The sequence below is a fragment of the Hevea brasiliensis genome, chromosome 12 (genome assembly GCF_030052815.1).
Source record: "Hevea brasiliensis isolate MT/VB/25A 57/8 chromosome 12, ASM3005281v1, whole genome shotgun sequence".
Taxonomy (NCBI): domain Eukaryota; kingdom Viridiplantae; phylum Streptophyta; class Magnoliopsida; order Malpighiales; family Euphorbiaceae; genus Hevea; species Hevea brasiliensis.
This window is the reverse complement of record NC_079504.1, coordinates 56,317,926-56,345,846: the sequence shown is the minus strand read 5'-3', so window position 1 is coordinate 56,345,846 and position 27,921 is coordinate 56,317,926. Positions and strand designations below refer to the sequence as shown.

The following is a 27,921-nucleotide window of genomic DNA, read 5'->3' as shown; positions in this document are numbered from 1 at the left end:
TTTTTCAAAATAGGGGAGATCGAGAGAGAGTCCTTTCTTTGAATTCTCATGGTTTTACATTTTATAAAGTCATTTGGTATAAATTGGGGAGATCGGGAGATAGTCCTTTCCTAGAAAACCCTGGCGCTTATCTTTACAAAATTCTACACTATTTAACAAATTTATCAAACACGCTTCAATGTTCAGCTTGTGGGAGAGTCCTTCCAAGAACTCTGAAGTTTATATTTTGGACTCAATGGAGAGTCCTTCTTGGAGTCCACACACTTATATCACTAAGGGAAAGTTCTTCCCGTCAATTCGGCCTAGCTAAACAAAATTCTATTGTTGTAAAACATAATATGAAACAGCATGGGTGAAAAGTTTATGGATAATTATGCTGATGATGAGACATTTCTTCTTTAACTGAGAGTCCTCATTAGTGAATGGAACTTTTTAGGTTTTAAATTAACGCATCCCTTTTGAATTAGAGTCCTAATTGAAAGGAATGAAAAATTCATACCCGTATCGGTTCTTGTATATCCATTACACACATCGCACCCTCAGTTATTTGAATGCCAATGATGAGGTACATAATGTGTGAGCCAAGAGTCCTCCTTACTCATTATGAACCTCTAGGGATCAAATAATACCTCTCCAGAATTAGAGTCCTAATTCAGGGAGGGAGGAATTTAATAAACACATAACAAACACAATATGAACTCACTTCGGTGTCATCCTATTTACTTGTGTTCTTGGGATGCCTAGAATAGTAAAATATCAAACGGTCCTTTAACAAATAACGAGAATCGACATCGTAATTTTAACCCCAAAATTTTCAACCTTAAATTATAAAGAGCACATTGTCAAATCTACTAACCCTCATTGAGGGACGATGTGAAGTGCCTAACACCTTCCTCACACATATACAGACCCCGAACCTATAATCTCTGTTTTAGAAGTGGTTTCATAAGTTTTTATTTTTACAAATGGTTTCCTTTAATTTCCCTTAAAATTAAAGTAACGACTCCTCACTTTTTTGCTTCGGTGAGAATCGTCTAGTGACCGCAAAACCCTTACGATAAAATAAAAGATCTCAAAAGCAATTAAAGCATTATCTGTGATAAGATGACCAAGGACAAATTGATGAAAAATAAGGTGAGGAAGCACATTTTTCAACCTATTAGCAAGGACTTTAGTGATAATTTTAAAGACCACGTTACACAAACTAATAAGCTTATGATGCCTTGATAACTACTGATAAAAAATATGCAACTGAATGAAGAAAATTATTATCCTCATTAAATTAAGAATGAAACAAGCCAACTGCCTATCTCGACTAAGCATAACAAACTTGCAGATTAAGAGTAGCTAATTAATAACTTTAGTAAATTAAGATGTGGTTTCGCATTGTTTTAATTTAGTTTGTGATAAAAAAAAGTATCTTATGATTTCATGCCATTAAAAAAGTGAATTTTTTTCCCTATAACGATGTCAAATATTTTTGATGTTTCATTAAATATTGAATTAAAAATAATTTTTTAATTAAAATGATGATCCCATTCAAAATTGAAAATAAAAAACTATTCCTCTCTCTTATCGCTCACCTTTCATTCTATTCTCTCTCCTCCTATAGTTAAGAACACCACCCTCTATAGCCCCTCACTTTCCCCCTCCGTCCTGAGTGGTTCTAAAACTTAAATGAAACCCTCTGCAACCTAGCAAATAGTAGATATCCCTTATAGTCATAGGCAATTGAAACCCTACAAGTTAGATACCTATAATAACCAGAAACACGACCTAATTTGGTTCGCAATCTTTGATTTTGCCTTAAGGGCTTTTATTTTCAGATTGAACAATAGAACTTATTTGATTGCTTTCTAGGCTCTTGAAATGGGATGAAAAAGATTATTGGGTTTGTGTGGGTTTCCTAGAGATCTTGCAATTGAGTTTTGATCCAGAGGAAATGATCCTTGACATCCTGCCATTATTTTATTTTTTTTGTTTTTTTTTTTTTTTGGAGTGTCTAGTTGTGAAGGTTTTTGCTTACTTAAAAATATGGTATGTCATAAAGGACATTGAAATGAAAGAATTTAGAATTGAGGAGATGAGATTATCCATGGGGACATGTGGAGCTAGAGTGTTTGATCGACAAGAAAATTCACTCTTGAGAGAGCTTAGAGAATATTAATATCTATCCAAAACAAGAATAAACTGGAAGGATTTTAATGCAATGTTATGCAGAATATTAAAATGTACTACACATTTGATTTTGAGTGGGATCCATAATTATAATTAAAAAACATTTTAAATTATATATTTAATGTAACATGGTAAATTTTTGCATTTTCTAATTTTTAATGTATTAAAAATTATGTAAATTTAATTAAATTTTTTCAAAATTTAATTTTTAATTTTGAAATTTAATTTATCTATTTCAATAATTCATTTTAAATTATTTAAAAACCATGTGACATGTTTTAAATGTTTTTAATGTTTAAAATATTATTTCAGATGTCCTTTTTTTTTAATTTAATTTAGGTCTTGAGGCAAAATGAAAAGACCAGTTTAAGAGTAAAAGACCCGAGTTCAAAAGGTTTTGTTAATGAGGATTTAAATTGAATTGAGAACCGATCCAACCCCAATTGAATTACTTCCCTCCCTCCTTCTTCCTTCAATTTTGGCCACACTCAGCCCCACCAATGCCGCCACCTCCTCTCCTCCATGGTGACCATTAGTGACTATCCAAGCTCTCCCTTCGAGAACAAAAATGCACCAGTGATGTAAAAAATGACCACAGGTTTAGATTTTATTTTTCGGCTAGATCTCCCTTCGCTAGCCACCTTAGCGCTTGTTCTTAGACTTTACAGGTTCACATCATCACAGGCTTTTATTCAAGACCAACCTCGCGTGCATTCATTTCCCAGTTTGCACGAATGAAGCTCCGAATGTTTTGGGCTTACGGACAGTTTTGATGAAATTCCTTTTGAATGGTTAAGCCAATCCAAAATCCAAGACCACCAACATTCTCCACTTCTAAGATTAATAATATGAACTCTCAATTTACTTATTTGTTTAATATTTATCTTGATGAAAAGGTGCATAGTATTTAAAATTATATAAATTCCATCTCTATTAATATATTAAATTCAATCACATTTAATTTGGGAACAATAAAAAATCCCAAACAAATAAAACCAGCTTCAAACTTAACTAAAGAATAAAGAAAAAGATTCATAAAACAAAGTACTTGGAGGCTTTCGCTTATTAATAAAGAAAAAGATATGCCTTAGATCAATAAGGGAATTATGGAACATAATATACCGACTTCGTTGCATATAAGGCTAGTCAAGCAAAAGAAGCATAGGTTCAAGACAAGAAGTAATCAAAGAATATTTTGTTGAAGTTGAATACCCAAAATGGCCAGCTAACATGATACCCATACCAAAGAAGAATGGAAGGGTCAGAATATGTGTCAAATATAGAGACCTTGATAAGGCTATCCCGAGAGATGACCTCCTTTTGCCTCACATCGGCGTACTGATACATAGTGCATCATAACAGGCCATGTATTCATTTATGGATTGTTTCTCTGGCTACAAGTAAATCCTTGTGGATTTAATAGACAAAATATAGACAATATTCATCATGGAATAAGGGACTTCCTGCTCTAAAGTAATGTTGTTTTGATTGAAGTGGAATGTATCAAAGGATGACAACCATGCTATCCAATGATACGAGTCACAGAGAATTGGAAGTGCATGTGGACAACATGGTGGTAAAATCAACAATAAGGGAAGGACACTTTGTAGGCTTAAAGAAGTTCCTTCAGTAAATGATCAAGTACAAGCTCCACCTAAACCCAAGCAAATGTGTCTTGGGATTATAACAGGGAAACTATTGGGACATTAGATAAGCCAGAGAGGAATTGAAATAGATCGAGACAAGGTTAAAGCAATTCAAGAAATGCCAATGCCTAGGATTGAAAAGGAGGTTATGGAGTTTTAAGGAAAGTTGCAATACATCAATTGCTTCATTGCAAGGCTCACCACAACATGTGAACTAATCTTCAAGTTCTTGAAGAAGAACCAACCTACGGAATGGAATAATAGATGTCAAAGGGCATTTGATAAGATTAAGGAATACCTCATGAACTCTCCAGTACTGTCACCATTGACACCTGGATTACCTTTAACAATATATTTGTGAATTGAGGAGGTAGCCTAGGGGGCAACGCCTCAAGATATGGATAATTTGGAGGAAGCAATTTATTACGTTGGAAATAAGTTGCTCACATATGAAAAGTACTTGCTGATTGAGAAGACTTGCCTTGTGTGGGCTAGGAGGTGTCGGCATTAGTGGGAAAGCTAGCAAAGTGGTTAATATCGTATGTAATGAAGAAGACCATTAACGTATTTAAAAATCCGATAAGGGATTAAGAAGAAATGGAGATAGGATTTCTTAATGAAGGGTTGGATCTAGTTGAAATACAGGAATGAAAGATGGGTTTCAATGGAGGTGTCAACAAGAATGAATCTATTTTAGATGTGTTTTTCATGCATTTAATATTTTATTTCAGCAGTTAAAGCATTCACAATCATGCTTAAATTACTGTATAAGAATGCTGGGAAGCCTTGAAGTGTTCAGGGTTTCAAAACCTTAAATGGAAGCATGGCCAAAGCACAAGCCCTTTGATATTGGTATATTTTGTTTATTCGCCCTAATTTGTTATTTCTTTCATGTATGGAACTAATGCCTTGATTTGTTAAAAGCAAGTTTATATTTTTTTAATGTCTTTTGGGTATGCTTAATATCTGTGCCAATCGGCAAGTGTAAAGTGCATCCATTTGGGTAAATCTTGTGCGATAACTTGGTTATAATAAGTTCAAATCAAACCATAGTTGTACTCGGGGTTTATATGATTATTAACTGAAGCACGAGGTGTCCGAATGAAGTTTGGAATGTGGACCAATATGACAGGACCAATATGACATATAAATGTGAAGGATCCTGAAACTGACCCCATTTTGTTAACTGCTTTTATGTCACTGCTGCACTTTTATATTCATCAACGTCTGACTCACATTCCCTAACCGCTCCCAAATAACTACTAAGTCCACACTGATTCTAGAAACATACAGAACTAGTCTTCAGAACTCACATGTCTGTACATTTGCTCGACTGTCACCTTAAAAATGAACCATGCATCTCAGCTTTTCAAGTCGTAAACCAAGCTGCACCCTAGTTATAATTACTTTGACCTTGAACCCAATATATTAATATAATCCACGATAAAAATTAATTATGGTGCAAAAAATTTCAATACCATTTGTTCGATCTAAAGAAGTGCTGCTCTAAACTTGGTGATCAGGCTGCTCTAAACAACTCACCACCGCATAGCATTGAAGCACCCCAAGATTCTAGCTTTAGGTAGGAAAGCATCTCCAAGTGCATTTCATGTATAATTGAATATGTTACAGGAATTACTCAAGGTATCATGCTGTTGAGTTCTGCATTTATTGGGATAGTGAAATAAACTTCAGCCACAATTAGAGATGATGTTGAATTCTAAAAAGAAATTTATTAACTCAGACTACAGAGAAGCAGATTTTATATTACATTTTTAACTGCATTCAGCAAATTTAACGACTAGGAAACCAACAATCACTCGATCCCAGCACCAGTAATTAGACTTTAGAAGCATCTATAATGAAGCATCCCCGATCGTCCGCTTCATCCACAATGATATGGCAGATATTATTTGTTCCGATACAGTTGACATCTCTCTCTCCTTATAGCAAACTGGAATCTTTGGTCTTGCTTTACCCCTCTGGATTGCATTACGAGATTCGTCGCTGCAAGCTTTGGGTACAGCAGTGCCGTTGTAGGCCTTGCAGATGTAGCTTATAAAATTTTCATAGTCCTGCAGCACAAGAATAACGATAATAGATCCCACCAATCAACCTTTTTAATAAAATCAAATCAACAACTTAGAAAGAATGGAGATAAAATATCATCTGTTGCATTGATATATTTGGATCACCCTAACCTTGATTGCTAAAGTACAAAATTGATAAACAAAACACTTTTCTTTTGACATAATTGACATGATTAAAGAAACAAACCTCATAAAGTGGTTGCCCATCCACCACTACCCAAGGCACATATCGATGAGGAGGCTGCAGGGCATTTGTTTCAGCTGCATATTGTAATTCAAGCTGCATGAAGGGATAATTTATAAATCCAATTAATCATACATTAATAAATCATACTGAACTGTAAAGAAATGGTTTTTTTGCGAACAGAATAGTAATTTAAATTTGTTGCAAAAGTTAGTGAACCAACCAAGGAATACAAGGACTCTATCCATGAGTGACAGAAACATCAAAAGAAGACAAGATCAACATAAACAAAATTTTTCAAAATAAGTTAAGATGCATAGATTTGCACTATTGCATGAACTTCTCCAGGCTACTTGATGCAAGGAACTCTTTCCTTCTGGGTTTTGTAATTAGATAATAAGGTTGAAGGTATTTGATGTATTGTGAGTGGTTTTGTCACGAGTTCTGAAATTATTTTACATGATTGTAAAAAGTACCACAACAAGAGACTTTTCCAGAGTTGTAAAACAGTTAAAAGCTCCCCCTAAAACACATTATTTCCACAAAGAAAGCCTCTTCAAGCACTAATATCCAAATATGAATCAATTAACATTTTTTCATATGAGTAAACTTTCCTGGACTAAAAGGGAATCTAAGCCAAGATTAACATAAAAGGTATCAGCACAAACTAATTAACTACATATGAGATTTTAGCCCTTCTTTTACCATTTCAATTTCTTTTCACCATCCATCTACATAAGTATAAATTGGACTGAACATCATCAAAGCTCAATTTGCTCAGCCTGAAACATTTGGGTTGAGTTAATGTGGACTCAGGTTGAACTACATTTAGTTGAGAAATGAAGCCTCCCAAATAAAGATATTTATATGAGTTTCTAATATTTATTAGTGCACATCTCTAATATGATTTTTTGTTTCTATGGTTAACATTTTATAGCATTTTTCAATTTTATATATATAGAAATATATCTTTATTCATGCAATATTTTTAGCTGATCCCATCTAATTTGAGATTAAAACTTGGTTGATTTGAGTTGAGAAACAAGATATAGAATAAAAATGAAGACTGACTTTACTTATTTTTACTCTTCTCCTATTATGAGATAGAAAAGTCAACTTTATATTCTTATTTTGTGCAGCATAATTTTAGAATGAACATAATTTTAGGGAGAATTATATACATACTAGGAGATTGATGGAAATTTCCTCTTCCAAAACTACATGGTATTAGAGCCATGTATGGAAAGGAAAATTTCTCAGCCCCCTCTGTTTTAGATTGAAAGCCTGAGTCTCTATTCCTCAATAAACCCACTGTAAACTCGGGTCACCTGCATAAGGTGACATTCCAACCTCACCGCCCACCTAAGGAGGTTGTCTAACCATCGAACCTACATGCAAAGTCCAGTCAAGTGACCATCACGCACTGCTACCAGTTTCTGCTGTCGTCCCACTCATCGACGCATGTAGTCGCATCTGATGTCACCTTCCACTCCATTTTCTCTCATTGATGTCACCTCGAGGTGAATAGTGCAGTCCTGTGACCTGCTTTATGGTTTGGTGCCTTCTAGAAGATGTTTTATTGCTGGTAAGCCACCGTGTTCTAACAAGTCTATGTTTTCTAATGTTATGGAAAGTCAATCATTATATTATTTCTGTGTATATTCTGTATTCTGTATTCCTATTTAGGATTTCTTATTTAGGATTTCTTCCTAATTAGTATAACACAATTATAGGAATCAATTGTATATAAATACCCATGTACAGATTAATTGAAATATATGAGAATCATCTCTTTCTACATGGTATCAGAGCAGGTCATCTATCTAGGGTGATTATTTGTTCTCACCACCCAGCTCAGGAGAGACCTTGGCCGCCGACCGGCCGTTTCGACTCCGATCAACATTGCCAGCGTCGCCTCAATCCCCTCATTCCACCAGTGTGTCTTTGTTGCACGATCCAAAGACACCATTAAAGGACTTCTGAGGTTTGGCTCTCAGATCCTATTTCGGTATTTGCTTGATTTGTGATTTTGGATTATTTTGTTGCTGTCAGCACTTTGGATTAGCGTTTCGGTTAGTTTTCTTTGTCTCAACAAATGGCAGACAATAAGAATGTTATTTCTGATGTGATTCCGATGATGACTAAGATCACGGAACACAAACTTAATGGTTCGAATTATCTGGAGTGGAGTAAGACTGTTAGGGTCTATTTGCGTAGCATTGATAAGGATGATCACCTTACTAAAGATCCACCTACTGATGATACACAACAAACTTGGCTAAGGGAGGATGCTCGGTTATTTTTGCAGCTTCGGAACTCGATTCACAGTGAGGTAATTAGTTTAATTAATCACTGTGAATTTGTTAAGGAATTGATGGATTACTTAGATTTTATGTATTACGGTAAAGGAATATCTCGTATTTATGATGTTTGTAAGGCATTCTACCGTCTTTGAGAAAGAGAATAAGTCTCTCACGGCTTATTTTATGGATTTTAAACGGGTATATGAGGAACTTAATGTATTGTTGCCTTTTAGTTCTGATGTGAAAGTTCAGCAAGCCCAACGGGAGCAACTGGTATTATGAGTTTTCTTGCGAGCCTTCCTTCAAAGTATGAGGCTGCTAAATCTCGAATTCTTTCGATTACGAGATTTCCTCTTTGCATGAAACATTCACACGGGTCCTTCGTGCAGAGTACCCAATCTTCACGACTGCCGGTAGTTCTCTTATTAGTCGTAATCCAAATGGACAACAGAGTAATAGAAGAGGAAGTAGATGAGGAATTACAGGCAATAGAAGTAATCAGTGTAATGGAGAGGCTAGTTCTAATCAGGACTCAAGATAAGTCATTTGTTATTATTGTCACGAGCCTGGCCATACAAAATATAATTGTCTGCAACTTCAGAGGAAAAATCAGCGATCACAGATGGCAAATATGGCAGCAGAGGATTCTCTGATATCTTCCTCGAGAAAGCTGTTTTGGTATCCGCAGAGGATTTTGCACGATTTTCCCGATATCGAGCATCTCTAAAGCCTACGGTTCCCCTATCAACTGCGATCACGAGTCGTAAATCCACTACATGCCTTGTGTCTTCCTCATCCAAATGGGTTATTGATTACGGTGCAACAGATCACATGACAGTAATTCTAGTCTTCTATCTACTTTTCGTCTAATCCCACTTCCTCTCATTACTTTAGTGATGGTTCTACTTCTTGTGTCATGGGTTAGGCTGAATCCGACCGTCAATTTCTTTGTCATCTGCTTTGTGTCTACCAAATTTCTCTTTTAATCTACTTTCTTAGTAAACTTACTCGTACCTTAAATTGTTCTATTTCCTTTTTTACGATCGGTGTTTATTTGAGGATCTTACGACCAGCGATTATTGGTAGAGGGCGTGAGTCGGTGGTCTCTACATTACGGAAAATCATGTACCGCGGTCGCTTGTTTGCTCCAGTACCTTAACACCTCTTGAAGCTCATTTTAGATTGGGCCATCCTTCTTTGTCTACCATGAAGAAGTTTTGTCCTCGATTTGATCTTTATCGGTACTAGAATGTGAGTCGTGTCGGTTTGCAAAACATCATCGTTTGCCTTACGTGTCTAGAGTCAATAAGCGGGCTTCATCCCCTTTTGAGTTAGTTCATTCGATGTTTGGGGTCCTTGTTCATTACTTCTAAAACTGGATTTCGTTATTTTGTTACTTTTGTTGATGATTACTCTCGTGTTACCTGGTTATATTTAATGAAGAATCGTTCTGAGTTGTTTTCTATCTTTTGTGCCTTTTGTAATGAAATCAAAACTCAATTTAATATTTAAATGCGCATATTAAGAAGTGACAATGCTAAAGAATATTTTTCAAGACAATTTCAATCTTATATGACACAAAATGGCATTCTTCATCGATCTTCTGTGTGGATACCCCATCCCAAAATGGCGTGGCGAAAGAAAAATCGGCATCTTCTTGAGGTAACTCGTGCTCTTCTTTTGGATGAAAGTTCCTAAACACTTTTGGGCGGATGCAGTTTCTCGGCATGTTTTTATCAATCGTATGCCTTCTTACATCCTTAATGGGGATATTCCTTATAACGCTTTGTTCCTACAAAATCTTTGTTTCCGTTGAACCCGTATTTTTGTTGTACTTGTTTTGTATGCGTGATGTTCGTCCATGAGTTACTAAATTGGATCCAAAGTCTCTCAAATGTGTCTTCCTTGGGTACTCCGGATCCAAAAAGGGTACCGTTGTTTCTCTCCTACTCTTAATCGTTATCTTGTTTCTGCAGATGTCACATTTTTGAGTCCACTCCATTTTTTCTCAATCATCCGTGTATGAGAGTCGGGGAGGAAGATGATATCTTAATATATCTTGTCAACCAATGTCTAGTCCTCTCTCACGACCTATTTCTTCCGTCTCTAGACCTACTCGGCCTCCGTTGTTCATGTTTATTCCAGAGATTGGAGATTCTGACTCGGATCCTCCACGGCTACTTCGTTGGGAGATCCTGCACCTCATCACGATCATGATTACGATCTAGACTTACCCATTGCTCTTCGTAAAGGTAAACGTTCATGTACTTACCCTATCTCTTCTTTTGTTTCTTATAATCAATTGTCTTCTTGTTCTCGGTGTTTTGTTACTTCTTTAGACTCTATTCCCATCCCTAATATGTTGGTGAGGCCTTTGTCTCATCTGGTGGTGTCTTTGCTATGAAAGAGGAAATGGAGGCTTTAGATGCTAATGGTACATGGGAGCTGTTGCCTTTACTTGGTAAGAAAGCTATTGGTTGCAAATGGGTATTCTGATGAGGTAAATCTGATGGTTCGTGGCTAGATTAAAAGCACGCCTTGTAGCAAAAGGATATGCTCGGACATATGGGGTTGATTATTCGACACTTTTTCTCCTGTAGCTAAACTTACTTACATTCGCTTATTTATCTCTTTAGCGACTACATATGATTGGCCCTGCACCAATTGGATATCAAGAATGCCTTCCTTCATGGTGATCTTCGGAGGAGGTGTATATGGAGCAACCACCGGGTTTGTTGCTCGGGGAGTTGGGTAAAGTTTGTAGGCTTGAAGTCTCTTTATGGCTTGAAACAAAGTCCTAGGGCACAGTTTGGGAGATTCGGTGAAGCGATCTGAGAATTTGGTATGCAAAAGAGTAAGTGTGATCACTCGGTATTTTATAAGCAATCTGAGGTGGTCTAATTCTCACAGTAGTCTATGTGGATGACATTATCATCACCGGGAGTGACTCTGCAGTATTTCATCTCTTAAAATCTTCCTCCAAATCCAGATTTGGACCAAAGACTTGGGATTATTAAAATATTTTTGGGTATTGAAGTTATGAGAAGTAAGAAGGGTATTTTCTTGTCTCAAAGAAAATATGTCCTTGATCTATTGTGAGACAGGAAAATTAGGTGCTAAGCCTTGTAGTGCACCAATGACTCCAAATTTACAAGCTGTTAGCGAGGATAGTGAGTTGTTTGAAGATCCAGAGAGATCTGAGGAGATTGGTAGGAAAATTGAACTACCTTCTGTCACTCGTCGACATTGCTTATGCCGTTAGTGTGGTAAGTCGGTTTATGTCTTCCCCAACCGTTGCTCATTGGGAAGCCTTGGGACAAATCTTGTGCTATCTGAAGGGAGCTCGGGAAGAGGTTTGTTATATGGTAATCATGGGCATTTAAATGTTGAATGTTTTTGGATGCCGACTAATTTGGATCTAAGGTTGATAGGAGGTCAACTCTGGATATTGCGTTTTTGTTGGAGGAAATTTGGTGTCTTGGAAAAGCAAGAAGCGAGTGTAGTTTCTCGGTCTAGTGCTGAATCCGAATCTGAGCCATGGCACAATCGGTATGTGAGGTAATGTGGATATTTCAATTACTAGATGAGACAGTTTTAAGACCCCACACTGCGAAATTGTGGTGTGATAATCAAGTTTGCTCTCCATATTGCTTCTAATCCGTATTTCATGAGCGGACCAAACATATTGAGATTGATTGTCATTTTGTTCGTGAAAAGATTCAACAACAGATCATCTCAACAGACATATCAAAGCGAGAGCGATTAGGAGATATTTTCACAAAAGCTCTGAATGGAGCTAGGATTGACTACATTTGTAACAAGTTGGGCATGATTAACATCTATGCTCCAACTTGAGGGGGAGTGTTATGGAAAGTCAATCATTATATTATTTCTGTGTATATTCTGTATTCTGTATTCTTATTTAGGATTTCTTCCTAATTAGTATAACACAATTATAGGAATCAATTGTATATAAATACCCATGTACAGATTAATTGAAATATATGAGAATCATCTCTTTCTACATCTAATATTCTCTGCATGTTTTGATGGTCTAGGGAAGACTTGAATTATAATCAAGTGCTCTGGTGTTGTGTACTGTGTGCCATTAACCCTAACCTGTTGCTGTTAAGTTTTTGTGAGAAACCTATTACTGTGATGGGGTTGTTTAAGTGTCAAAATTGTGAATTGGCCTGTGGTAGTCTTATAGTTATAAAATGATAGAAAGCAAGCCTATGGTAGAAAATGTGATTCCAGTGATGAAAAAAATCATGGAAGACAAACTTAATAAAGCAAACTTTCTCGACTAGATAAAACAGTCCATTTGCATCTGCAGAGTATAGATGTGATCTGCTTAAAGATGACACGGAGCAAACATGCTTGCGAGAAGATGCTAGATTACTTTTGCAAATTCATAATTCTATTGATAGTGAGGTCATTATTTTAATGAACCACTATGAATTTTTTGAAGAGCTAATGGATTACCTTGATTTCATGTATTCTAGTAAGAGAATGTTTCCGTGTCTATGATGCATGTAAAGCTTTTTATCGTTCAGAAAAACAGAATAGACCTCTTAATACTTATTTAATGGATTTTAAACGAATTTATGAACTTAATGTCCTACTTCTAGTACGGAGGTTAAAGTTCAACAATCACAACATGAACAAATGGCAGTTATGAGTTTTCTTGCTAGCTTACCTTAAGAGTTTGTCACTACTAGGTCTTAGATCCTCTCTATTTCTGAGCTTCCTTCCTTGCATAAGACTTTCACTAGAGTTCTCTGCATTGAAACATCCATCTTTGCGGCCTCATGCTAAAAGTGCTCTTGTAAGTCGAGGAAATTGGAATGAGGCTGGACAATAGGGCAACAAAGGTGGTAACAAAAGAGGGGGAACTACCAACCGCGAAAAAAGTGTTGATAGTAGCAATTAGAAGTCCAGAGGAATTGTGTGCTATTCCTGTAATGAGCTAGGCCATACAAAGCGCAAATACAGGAAACTTTAAAATAGGCCTCAGTAAGTTCAGTTGGCTAATGTTGCAGCTTCTAAAACTACAACTACCTTTATTGCCAACTTCAAAACAGGATCCATGTTCCCTTTTAAGTTAGTTCATTATGATGTTTAGGGTCTTTATCCTTTTGTCTCTAAGTCTAGTTTTAAATACTTTTGTAGAAAGAGATGATTCTCATTGATTTCAATTAATATGTACATGAGTGTATATATATATACAATTGATTCCTATAATTGTGTTCTACTAATTAGGAAGAAATCCTAAATAAGAAATCCTAAATAGAAATACAGAATACAAAATATACAGAGAAATAATATAGTGATTGGTTTTCCATAACATAGTGATTGACTTTCCATAACACTCCCCCTCAAGTTGGAGCATAGATGTTAATCATGCCCAACTTGTTACAAATGTAGTCAATCCTAGCTCCATTCAGAGCTTTTGTGAAAATATCTCCTAACTGCTCTCCAGTTTTGATGTGTCCTGTTGAGATGATCTGGTGTTGAATCTTTTCACAAATAAAGTGACAATCAATCTCAATATGTTTGGTCCGCTCATGAAACACCGGATTAGAAGCAATATGAAGAGCAGCTTGATTATCACACTACAATTTCGCAGGCAAGGAGGTCTTAAAACCTGTCTCATCTAGTAATTGAAGTATCCACATTACCTCACATACTGATTGTGCCATGGCTCTGTATTCGGATTCAGCATTAGATCGAGAAACTACACTCTGCTTCTTGCTTCTCCAAGACACCAAATTTCCTCCAATAAAAACGCAATATCCAGTAGTTGACCTCCTGTCAACCTTAGATCCAGCCCAGTCGGCATCTGAAAAATATTCAACATTCAAATGCCCATGATTATCATATAGCAAACCTCTTCCTGGAGCACCCTTCAGATAACACAAGATTTGTTCCAAGGCTTCCCAATGAGCAACAGTTGGGGAAGACATAAACTGGCTTACCACACTAACGGCATAAGCAATGTCAGGACGAGTGACTGTAAGGTAGTTCAATTTTCCTACCAATCTCTGATTCTCTCGGATCTTCAAACAACTCACTATCCCCTGCTAACAATTGTAAAGTTGGAGTCATTGGTGCGCTACAAGGCTTAGCACCTAATTTTCCTGTCTCTGTCAATAGATCGAGGACATATTTTCTTTGAGACAAGAAAATACCCTTCTTACTTCTCATAACTTCGATACCCAAGAAATACTTTAACAATCCCAAGTCTTTGGTCTGAAACTGAGTTTGGAGGAAGGTTTTAAGAGATGAAATACCTGCAGAGTCACTCCCAGTGATGACAATGTCATCCACATAGACTACCAAGAGAATTAGACCATCCTCAGATTGCCTATAAAATACTGAGTGATCACACTTACTCTTTTGCATACCAAATTCCTGTACTACTTCACTGAATCTCTCAAACCATGCCCTGGGACTTTGTTTCAAGCCATAAAGAGACTTTCGAAGCCTACAAACTTTACCCAACTCCCCCTGAGCAACAAACCCAGGTGGTTGCTCCATATAAACCTCCTCCTGAGGATCACCATAAAGGAAAGCATTCTTGATATCCAATTGATGCAGGGGCCAATCATATGTAACTGCTAAAGAGATAAACAAGCGAATAGAAGTAAGTTTAGCTACAGGAGAAAAAGTATCAGAGTAATCAACCCCATATGTCTGAGCATATCCTTTTGCTACAAGGCGTGCTTTTAACCTAGCCACAGAACCATCAGGATTTACCTCATCAGATATACCCATTTGCAACCAATAGCTTTCTTACTAGTGGGCAAAGGTAATAGTTCCCATGTACCATTAGCATCTAAAGCCTCCATTTCCTCTTTCATAGCATCACACCAGCCAGGATGAGACAGTGCCTCATCAACAGTATTAGGGATAGGAACAGAGTCTAAAGAAGTAACAAAACACCGAGAACAAGAAGACAATTGATTATAAGAAACAAAAGAAGAGATAGGGTAAGTACATGAACGTTTACTTTACGAAGAGTAATGGGTAAGTCTAGATCAGAATCATGATCAGTATGAGGTACAGGATCTCCCAACGAAGTAGCTGGTGGAGGATCTGAGTCAGGAATCTTCAATCTTCTGGAATAAACATGAACAACGGGAGGTCGAGTAGGTCTAGAGATAGAAGGAACAGGCTGTGGGAGAGGACTAGACATTGGTTGGACAGTATATATTAAGAGATCATCCTCCTCCCCCTGACTCTCATACACAGATGATGGAGGAAAAAATGGAGTGGACTCAAAAAATGTGACATCTGCAGAAATAAGATAACGATTAAGAGTAGGAGAGAAACAACGGTACCCTTTTTGGAGCCGGGAGTACCCAAGGAAGACACATTTGAGAGATTTTGGATCCAATTTAGTAACCTGTGGACGAACATCACGCACAAAACAGGTACAACCAAAAATACGGGGTTCAATAGGGAACAAAGATTTTGTAGGAAACAAAGTAGTATAAGGAATATCCCCATTAAAGACAGAAGACGGCATACGATTGATCAAAAAACATGCCGTAGAAACTGCATCCGCCCAAAAGTGTTTAGGTACTTTCATCTGAAAAAGAAGAGCACGAGTTACCTCAAGAAGATGACGATTTTTTCTTTCGGCCACGCCATTTTGGGATGGGGTATCCACACAGGAAGACTGATGAAGAATGCCATTTTGTGTCATATAAGGCTGAAATTGTGCTGAAAAGTATTCTTTGGCATTGTCACTTCTTAATATGTGCACAGGAATATTAAATTGAGTTTTGATTTCATTACAAAAGGCACAAAAGATAAAAAACAACTCAGAACGATTCTTCATTAAATATAACCAGGTAACACGAGAGTAATCATCAACAAAAGTAACAAAATAACGAAATCCAGTTTTAGATGTAACAGAACAAGGACCCCAAACATCAGAATGAACTAACTCAAAAGGAGATGAAGCCCATTTATTGAATCTAGACACAGAAGGCAAATGATGATGTTTTGCAAACTGACACGACTCACATTCTACTACTGATAAAGACTGAAATTAAGGACACAGCTTCTTCATGGTAGACAAAGAAGGATGACCCAATCTACAATGAGCTTCAAGAGGTGTTAAGGTACTGGAGCAAACAAGCGACCGCGGTACATGATTTTCCAGAATGTAGAGACCACCTGACTCGCTTCCTCTACCAATAATCGCTTCATCGTAAGATCCTCAAACAAACACCGTCAGAAAAAGGAAACAGAACAATTTAAGGTACGAGTAAGTTTACTAATGTAAAGTAGATTCAAAGAGAATTTTGATAGACACAAAATGTAAGACGAAGAAATTGATGAAGTCGGGTTCGCAGCCTGCAACCCATGACACAAGAAGTAGAACCATCGGCTAAAGTAACAGAGAGGAAGTGAGATTAGATCAAAAGCGGATAGAAGACTAGAATTACTGTCATGTGATCTGCTGCACCGTAATCAATAACCCATTTGAATGAAGAAGACACAAGACATGTAGTGGATTTACCTGACTCAGCGATCGCAGTGACAGGGGAACTGGTAGGCTTTAGAGATGCCTGATACTGGAAAAATTGTGCAAAATCCTCTGCAGATACCAAAATAGTTTTCTCGAGAGGAAGATATCAGTAGAATTCTCTCACGCCATATTTGCTATCTGTGATCGCTGATTTTTTCTCAAGTTGCGACAATTATATTTTGTATGGCCGTGCTCATGGAAAAAAAAACAAATGACTCCTCTTGAATCTCGATTAGAACTAGCCTCTCCATTACGCTGATTACTTGCTGCTGTAATTCCTCTACTTCCTCTTCTATTAACCTCGTTGTCCATTTGGATTACGCTAATAAGAGCACTACCGCGTGTGTGAAGATTGAGTACTCTCTGTACGAAGGACCCGTGTGAACGTTTCATGTAAAGAGGAAATCTCAGAACTGGAGAGAATCTAAGATTTAGCAGTCTCATACTCTGAAGGAAGGCCTGCAAGAAAACTCATAACAGCCAGTTGCTCCCGTTGGGCATGCTGAACTTTCACATCAGGACTAAAAGGCAACAATACATTAAGTTCCTCATATACCCGTTTAAAATCCATAAAATAAGCCGTGAGAGACTTATCATCTTTCTCAGCACGATAGAATGCCTTACAAACATCATAAATACGGGAGATATTCCCTTTACCAGAATACAGAAAATCTAAGTAATCCATCAATTCCTTAACAAATTCACAGTGATTAATTAAACTAATTACCTCACTATGAATCGAGTTTCGAAGCTGCAAAAACAACCGAGCATCCTCCCCTAGCCAAGTTGGTCATGTATCATCAGTGGGTGGATCTTTAGTAAGGTGATCATCCTTATCAATGCTACGCAAATAAACCCTAACAGTCTTACTCCACTCCAAGTAATTCGAACCATTAAGTTTGTGTTCCGTGATCTTAGTCATCACCGGAATCACATCAGAAATAACATTCTTATTGTCTGCCATTTGTTGAGACAAAGAAAACTAACCAAAACGCTAATCCAAAGTGCTTATAGCAGCAAAATAACCCAAAATCAGAAATCAAGCAAATACCGAAATAGGATCTGAGAGCCAAACCTCAGAAGTCCTTTAATGGTTATACTGGATCAGGCAACAGCACACAATGGTGAAATGAGGGGGTTGAGACGACGCCGGCGTTGTTGATCGGGGTTGAAACGGCCGGTCGGCGGCCAAGGTCTCTCCTGAGCTGGGTAGTGAGAACAAATAGTCACCCTAGATTGATGACCTGCTCTGATACCATGTAGAAAAAGATGATTCTCATTGATTTCAATTAATCTGTACATGGGTATATATATACAATTGATTCATATAATTGTGTTCTACTAATTAGGAAGAAATCCTAAATAAGAAATCCTAAATAGGAATACAGAATACAAAATATACAGAGAAATAATATAGTGATTGACTTTCCATAACATAGTGATTGACTTTCCATAACAACTTTGTTACTTTTGTTAACGATTATTCTTGTGTAACTTGGTTATGTTTAATGAAAAGCCGTTTTGAGTTATTTTCCATCTTTTATGCTAAAATAAAAACGTAATTTAATGTTTTTGTGCATACATTACGAAGTGATAAAGCCAAAGAATTTTTTTAGCTACCTTCAGTCTTATACAACACAAAAGTGGCATTCTTCCTTAATCTTCATGTGTTAATAGAACCTCTCAAAATGGGGTTGTGGAAAGAAGAAAAAAAAATCTTCTTGAGGCAATCTGGGCACTTATGTTCCAAATGAAAGTCCCTAAACTATTTTGGACTGATATTGTCTCCACAACTTGTTTTTTGATCAATAGAATGCCTACTTCTATTCTTAAGGGTGATATTCTTATATTGTTCTCTTTCCTTCTAAGTCAAAGTTTCAAATTGAACCCTTTATGTTTGGTAATACTTGTTTTATTCGTGATGTTCGTCCTCATGCAACCAAATTTGACGCAAAATCTCTCGAGTGTGTTTTCTTTAGTTACTCTTTTTGTAAAAAAGGTTACAAGTGCTTCTCTCCTACTCTTAATCGCTTTTTTGTCTCCCTAGATGTCACCATCCTTGAAAATACTCTATCCTTTCCCTCTTTTATTTATGCGTGTCAAGGGGAGGAAGATTATCTACCTATTTATATTTTAACCCATTTTATTAGTTTTATTAGTTCACCAGATATTCCTGCAGTAGCTCCAACACCTACTCAACCACCTATTGTCCATGTCTAGTCTCGACGACTGGAGAGTCATGACTCATGTCCTCTACCAACCTCTTTGTTGTTGGATACAATATCCAATGATCATGATCCTAGTTTTGATCTTCCTATTTCTCCTTGAAAAGGTAAACATCAGTGTACTTATCCTATTTCCTCCTTTATTTCTTATTATCAACTATCTTCTTCTTTTAGCTCCTTTATTGCATTATAGATTTTGTTTTAAATCTAAAACTGTTAATGAAGCTTAGCTCATCTTGGCTAGTGTGCAACTATAGAAGAGGATATGGTAGCCTTGGATGGTAATGGTACTTGGGATTTGGTAACTTTACCTTTACCTGTAGGAAAGAAAGCTATTGCATATAAGTAGATGAAAAAGGGTGTTTGCAGTAAGGTTTAATTTTGATGGTTCAATGGCTTATCTTAAAGCCCGTCTTATTGCTAAAGGGTACCCTCATACTTATGATATTGATTATTCTAACACTCTGTCTAGTAGCAAAACTTGTCTCCGTTCGTCTATTCATCTCTATGGTAGCCACCTATAACTAGCTTTTACACCAGTTAGATATCAAAGATGCTTTTCGGCATGGTGATTTTCAAGAGAACATCTATATAGAGCAAGCATCAGAGTTTGTTACTTAGGTAAGTATGAGAAAGTTTCTTGACTTCATAAATCAATGGATGGTTTGAAATAAAATCCTCGTACTTGATTTGGGAAATTCAATGAGTCGGTTCAAGAATTTAAAATGAAGAAGAACAAGTGTAATCCCTCGGTGTTTTATAAACAGTATGAGGCTAGCATAGTCTTACTAGTTATACATATTAATTCATATTGTTATTACTGACACTACAGGTATTTCATCTCTAAAATCATTTCTTCACATCTAGCTTCAAACAAAGGACTCAGGGTGGATGAAGTATTTCTTGATTATTAAGGTGGTAAGGTGTAAGAAAAGTATCTTCTTGTCTCAAAGAAAAATGTTCTTAACTTGTTGGCCAAGACAATAAAATTGAGTGCTAAGCCGTGTAATGCACGTGCACCAATGACTCCCAATTTGCAACGTACAAAAGAAGATGGTAAATCTTTTGAAGATCCTAAAAGGTATAGGAGATTGATTGATAAACTAAACTATCTTACAGTGACTCATCTTGACATTGCATACTCTGTCAGTGTTAAATTAGTTAATGTCTTCTCCAACAGTTAATCAATGGGGCATCTTTAGAGCAAATCTTATGTTACTTGAAGGGAGCTCCAAGACGGTGTTTACTATATTAGAATAATGATCATTCTAATATTAAATGATTTTTAAATGCAAATTGGGCAAGATCCTAAATTGATAGAAAATCTACTACCAGGTATTGTGTCTTTATTGAAGAAAATTTGGTGTCATAGAAATGTAAGAAGCAAAATCTAGCCTCTTGATCCAGTGCATAATCACAGTACAAAGCTATCGCATATTCTGTGTGTGAAATAATGTGGACATATCAATTATTGAATGAAGTTGGTCTTAAGTCTTCATCACCAACTAATCTATGATGTGATAATCAAACTACCTTTCATATTGCCTCTAATCTTATGTTTCACGAACAAGCCAAACAAATTGATAATGACTGTCACTTCATTCCTAACAAAATTCAGGGAAAAAAGCTTTGTTTCCATAGTTTATATTAAAACAGAACCATTGAGAGATATCTTTACAAAGCTCTAAATAAAGCTCCGTTGACTACATTTATAACAAGCTACACATGACTAACATCTACATTCAAACTTGAGGGGGAGTGTTATGAGATAGGAAAGTCAACTCATGTATTCTAGTGTAGCATAACTTTAGGATAAACATAATTTTAGGGATTTGTATATGTTCCTAATTAGGAAGGAATTATAGGAGAATTATGCATATATTGTGAGATTGATGAATAAAATTAAGTTTTTCCTCCTCCAAAACTACATCTCCGAATAGGTATTATAGTTGAAATTAAAATTTTAGGCTAAAAAGGAGTTCAAACAAACTTATAAGGGAAATTTTAAGAAAATGAAGAGAAAAAGGCAAGCCTAAACTCAATGTGAACATCAAATTGTGGTTGCTGTTAGGTTTTAAAATTTAATCACGCTAATCTCCAACTTGAGATCAACCAATTTGTTATGCATTAGCTTGAACTTGCCCTTAGCTTGACTTAGCCTAACCTGGTGGCAAGCTTGTCCAATTGTGACTTGGCAATGGAATCATTCCAGAAGTTAAAATAGCCCTCGCCCAAGCATCAATCTTACAGTTGCCAAATTTTCATAAGGAATTCATTGTGGAATGCGATGCTTCAAGAAGAGGAATTAGGGTGGTTCTTCAACAACAAGGATGCCTTATTACATTCTTTAGTCAGAAATTAGCAAAACACCATTTTAAATCGGCTGCCTATGAACAGGAACTGATTGGTCTAGCAAAGGCAGTGCGACATTGGCCCCCTTATTTATGGGCAGACCTTTACTCATTAGCGCAGATCACTACAGCCTCAAACATCTCCTCAATCAACAACTCAGTACCTCTCCACGACAACATTGAGTCAGTAAACTATTGGGCTGTGATTTTCGAGTAGAACATAAATCAGGCCAACTAAACAGAGTTGCTAATGCAATATCATGGCGGGATGAAGTGGAAGGCACTTTATGTGCCATATCCAAGGCTTTAGTGCAGCTATTTATGCAATTAGGGAAGAAATTGAGAACAATGCCACCCTCTCAACTTCAAGATGGAATTCTAAAGGGAGAAATGGGTGGAGATTGGTCTGTTCTTAATGGCCTGATTTTGTGTCGACAGCAAATTTATTTACCGCCCACTTCTACTCTAATTCCTATAGTTATTGCTGGCATTCACAATGGGACTCACGAAGGAACTTAGAAAACTCTCCAATGGTTAAGAAGTGATTTTTACTAGAAGGGAATGAAAGGTACTATTCCGGACTTTGTTGCAGCCTGTGTCATGTGTCACCAAAACAAGACTCAAAATTTGTATCCCACCAGCCTTTTACAACCTTTGGCTCTTCCCACCCAATTTGGGCTGACATTTCAATGGATTTCACATATGATTTGCCAAAAGTTCAAGGGAAAACTGTTTTGTTTGTAGTGATTGACCGATTTTCAAAGTATGACCATTTTATTCCCCCCTCTCATCCATATACAATAGTTAGTGTGGCACATGCTTTTTTCTCTCATGTTTTTTGTCTACATGGACTGCCTAAAACCATTGTCAGTGACTGTGATGTGGTATTTACAAGCCACCTCTGGTAAGAACTCTTTTGCCTCTATGGTACCAAATTGGCTTTTGCCTCTGCTTACCAGCCCTAGTCCAATGGGCAAACAGAGGTCATCAATCGCACCATTAAAATGTATTTGCGTTGCTTTGTAGGAGAAAAAAGTAAGAGTTGGGTGGATTGGCTTCCGTGGGCGAAATTCTGTTACAACAACTCCTTTCATACTGCCCTGAAAACTACACCATTTTAGGCTATGTTTGGGAGAGACCGCCCTCGGTTGCTGTCCTACAAGCTGGGTTCTACAAGGTTTGAGGCAGTAGATCATGCGTTGCAAGAGAGATGAGATTTTGGCTAACATCTGTCTTCGTTTGCAACAAGCCCAATCCTGTATGGAAGACTATTATGATAAGGGACATTGCGAAGTCGTTTTCACTCCAGAAGACTATGTGTGGCTGCGTCTTTTACCTTATCGAAGCCTGTCCATCATAAAGCATTCTAGTCATAAGCTTGCCCCACGATATTATGGTCCCTTCAAGTTCTTGCAACGCATTAGTGAAGTGGCTTACCAGCTAGAACTTCCTCCTTCCATCAAAATTCATGACATTTTCCATGCATCTCTTCCGAAGCCATTCGAAGGTGAGGTCCTTGTTGCTATTCCATCCTTACCACCTATTGTTAAGGGTCAAACATTGCCTATTCCTGCATAAATCCTTCGTGCTCGATTAAATTGCGACACTTGGGAAATTTTGATAGCTGACCTTCCTGAATTCAAAGCCACATGGGAACCTATAGACCAATTTCAAGTTGCCTATCCTTCAACAGAGCTTGTAGACAAGCACTTTCTCCAGGAGGGAAGTGATGTTGTGGATGCTTTCATTGGCAAGAGTTACAAAAGGCATAGGACCTCGGACCCATAGCTAGGAAGATATCCAAGTTGTCAAAGGATTCTATGTGACATAATTTTATTTCCTATGTATTTCCTACTCAATTGTTTATTTCCTTTTTGAAGTTATATTTCCTTTTGACTTTACGATTTCTACTAGTAATAGAATTTCAATAATTATTGTAAACCTCTCTTGTACAAGGAGTGCAATTTCATTAATAAAACAAGTAGCAATTTATCTCTAATTCGAGGTTTGAGACTTTCTCATTAAACAAGTCCTGAGGTTGAAAGGGCTCCCTCTAACAATCTCTTAATTATAGTCACAATAGGCTCTTCAAGGCGAAGAAAGAATCGTAACAAAGGAAAGGTGTCGGCTGAAGGGGAAGATTTCTTTGTCCATCGACTTGTGACACGATCCTTGTCTTAGGAACTTAACAGAAACCCAAACCTAATAGGAACAGAAAATTTATTCTTGACAAAATAAAATCTAAAATAATATGGAAATTTTCTAATTAAATGGAGAAAGAAGAAAAGTTGGGACATTGAAGTCACAAATATCAAATTCATTTTCTTTTTTTAGATTTTAAATGAAAAGTTAACCTTTATTTTTTTTTTTATAATACTTTTTAATAAAAAAGAAGTAACTTGAAAACAAAAAATGGAACAAGTTGCCAATCACTAGTGACACCTTTGGCATCCCTCTCCTTGAAGAGTTGCAGTAAAACGAAAAGAACTGAAAATTAAAGATAATAGGCAACTATGAATAATTCCAAAAATTCTTTCCCCTTGACTGACACACTCATCCATGAATAAATTAAACATCACAAATCACAACCCTGTCAAAATAGTTTTCCATTGGCCTGATTAAAACTCCCTTAGCTCTGGCTTTCTTAATTTCTTGTCTGAGTGATGTAGAACCAATAGACCACACTCAAAGAAGAAACAATGCTCTCAAATTTATTTAATTCTCAATTGTCTAATACAAAAATCTAATGTTAGAAACCCTTCACAAAACTTATGTACAGAAATAACCCCCACACTCAAAGAAGAAACAATGCTCTCAAATTTATTTAATTCTCAATTGTCTAATACAAAAATCTAATGTTAGAAACCCTTCACAAAACTTATGTACAGAAATAACCCTAACCTTAATAATAAATTCAAATACCAAAATACCCTAAATAGTTAAAATACACATAACAAATTGTTTCCTACATTTCTTCCTGAAGTACGTTGACCTAAAATCTCTAGTAGAAGAAGGTCCCACATCACTAAGCTTTCAGGCCGAGTTGATAGCAATATGCTGTAATTAAAGCTTCTTAATAGGGTAAAGGAAAAAAAAAAAGTTTGTTACTGGGTGATAACTATTCAAGTTAACATATCACAGTAGTGAATGTCACAACATTTAGATCTCTAAAAGTAATCATTTTGATTGAAGTTGTTTCCCAGCTTGTGCCAAAAAAGAACTGATATCTCTTTCAAGGTAGTGAACCTGAATTGTCATATCCATGAGAAACCAATTATAACAATGTTGACCCCGTGTAGCTCAAAATGAGCATTGATTTTGATGATAACAAAACTCAAAGAGAATCTATCTAACCCAACCTTAAAGTGATGTGTAGATTCTTTGTCTTATGCATAAAGAACCTTTGAAGTTGTATCTAAGAAGAAAGGATACTCAAAGGTATTTCAAGACAAATACAAAATGAGAAAAAGGCTATGGAAATCAAGACTCAAAGCAAAGGTATGAGAAGCATAGTGTTAGAGTCTTAGGTCTTTTTGTGAAAAAGAATAGATGAGAATTTAGTCATATGGAGCTCAAAAATGAAAATTTATTTTCTGATTACTTTTTCTCATCATGACCTTGAACACAACTATTGAAACATTTTTTAAAGGTCTAAATCATTTTGCATTGCAAGTTGAGACATGCAGCTGTTGACTTAGTTTCCTAACTGGTTTGCTAAAATTTTCGGTTTGCTAATGTGTTTGCTAAAAACATTAGTTTACTAACCAGTTTGCTGACTGCTCCTAAAATTTTATTAGTTTGCTAACTGACCAGAGCTGCTCAACTTCGCACAAAAGGACAAAATAACGGCTATTTTGTCTTGGGCAGTGTGTGTAACGTTCCAAAAGGGTTTCAAACGGTCTAAAATGATTTGGGACTATAAATTAACATTCTCTACTTCATTTACACTTAATGAAAGCTTACATTTGAACTCCAACATTGATTTTTCATTTATTGCTTTCATTCAAGAGCTTTAAAGATTTTGAGCTTCCATTGGCAAATCAACTCATCTCTTCTTTATAGTTTGATTTGTATTGAGTAAGAGTGAGTGTTGAAATATTGAATTGCATTCAAGAGAGGTTGTACAAGCACCTATTGAAGCTTGAGAGAGAAAGTGCTTGTGATAGCACTTGTGAAGGTTTCAAGCTACCTTGGTGTAAAAGCTTGGTGTTGAGAAATTGTAAAGGGCTTTTGGTCTCTTGCCTTCAAAAGAGCAAATAGTGGAGAGAAGACTCAAAGAGGGTTCTTTGAGAGAGTGGATGTAGGCTAGTTAAGCCGAACCACTATAAAATCCTTGTGTTTGATCTCTCTATCCTTTACCTTTTACTTTTGTGCAATTTTAAATTTTTCCTCATATACATGATATTGAATGTTGGTTAAATAGGTTGAGTTGATAAATTTGTGAACATATTGAGTGACTTGAGAAAATTGGTTGATAAATGCTTTGTTAGATATTGCCATATACATTGATTGAGAATTGAATTGCAACTTAGGAACACATTGTTGAAGCACATATTATTTTCTTTTTATATAGAGAAGCACATAGTTGAACGAAGCCACAATTTTTCATTAGGCTATAAGCAAGGGCCGAAAAATTGTTAAAGTCCAATTCACCCCCCTCTTGGACTATTTTGGGACAACAAACAATTTATTGAAGCTTAAAATCAAATAATCACAAATTTGAAAACTGCGATCCTTTTGCAATTATATGCAGGAAAGTGCTCTGGCTTATAAAAACTCACTTCCTCCAAACTGTGTATAATGTCCATATATTTATATAGTCAACTTAAAATGTAAAACTAATTACCGAATATTATAGCAATTAACTTAAATAGTGGAGATTCTCTCTTGATCAAATAATTTAACAAGCACAGTATTTCAGAAAACACACTTGCACAACTTGAATTAGTTGATTACAAAAAAAGTACAAGACAATTAGACAATTAGTATGGAAACCAACCTCTTTGCCATATCCACTACTGTAGCAATCAGCTATGGGTTTTGGGTCCAAACCCAATGTCTCAAAGCATGATTCCCATTGGGGGTATTTGCGCTCATACACCAGAGACTCAATGCAATGGATGAAACGAAAATGATCCTCCTGCATCAAATACATGATGTTGAGGATAATAACTTGAAATATAAAAAAAACTAAAAAAAAAAAAACAAAAACTTAAGCATTTCCATTTCTAAAACAAGCAATGCCACAAATTTTAGGCCACATTTGTTTTTATCTGGAAATGAAGTGGGCAATTCCCAGACAATTCCATTTTCTTGTTTAGTACACAAGGAATGCAAAAGTTCTTTTATCATCTTTTTATATTTAAATAACTAGAATTACTTGAAAGTGAAACACACTTTTTTAGTACAATTTTAAGACTACCATTAATCTAAAAAATGAAAATGGAAAGGTCATGTCGGAATAGTAGATATCAATTTCCATTCCCATTAAATCTCCCAAGCGAACCAAATGAACTCTTACGAGTTCCCACTTTCTAAGCAAAATACTCCACACACGTAATACATTTCTTCAATAATCAAACAAATAGTCTAGAAACTAGTATTGAATATTATGAAAATATACAAATATCTACTAAAAGGAAATTCTATAGCTACTCTGTGCTTACTGAATGTCAAAAGACACAACAATTTCACAATTTCTGCTAAAGTAACAACAAAGCAAAACATGGTAACAAAATTCTCTTCTGATATTTAAAAGTAACCATAAGATTTGCTAAAGGTGAAAGAACAGAAGGCTCACCAACTGAGGCCAAACATGAATTGCACAAGCTTCCACGGTATTCAAATGGCATTCGAAAGGACCATGCTGCGATAATAAAAAATAATCAAATTTCCCCTGAACCACCACCACCACAACAACAACAGATCATAATCGATCAAGAAAAACAAAAATTTTACACACCTGGCAAACGAAGGAGTCATTGCCGTTGAGTCTGGCATTACCCCAAGGGGAGAGGTAGAGATCTACAATGGAAAAGAGCTCATCATCTTCAAAGAGCTCAATCAGATCATTGACAATGAAATTGGCGCTGTAAGGACACAGGGATTCATAGTATAATCCCAAGGAGACTTTTCCTGAATCTGAAGAAGTCGAAGAGGAGAAGCTAAATAATAATAAAAGGTAAAACAAACAAGAGAAGGTTTTTGCTGCACCACAAACTGAAGCCATTTGGGACTTTTGGAGGGAGGGGATGAGCAATCAGACTCCTTACACAATTTTCATGTTTAAAAAATAAAGAAATAAATAAAAAGAAAAAGAAAATTTGGAAAAAAAAATAAAATAAAATAAAATCTTGCATGATTTTGCAGGTGTTTGCTGGCATAACCAGCCACCACAGGAAG

General features: G+C 36.3%; 1 protein-coding gene across 1 annotated transcript; it reads right to left on the bottom strand.

Moving 5' to 3' along the window:
• Positions 1 to 5,401: 5,401 nt before the first annotated feature.
• LOC110653904 (gamma-interferon-responsive lysosomal thiol protein) lies at positions 5,402 to 27,817 on the bottom strand. Its single transcript, XM_021809742.2, has 5 exons — positions 27,482 to 27,817; positions 27,320 to 27,385; positions 26,519 to 26,659; positions 6,102 to 6,194; positions 5,402 to 5,899 (listed from the first exon to the last, which is right to left on the bottom strand). Exons 1-5 carry the CDS (start codon positions 27,746 to 27,748, stop codon positions 5,681 to 5,683), a joined length of 786 nt encoding a protein of 261 aa, XP_021665434.1. The 5' UTR covers positions 27,749 to 27,817; the 3' UTR covers positions 5,402 to 5,680.
• Positions 27,818 to 27,921: the final 104 nt, after the last annotated feature.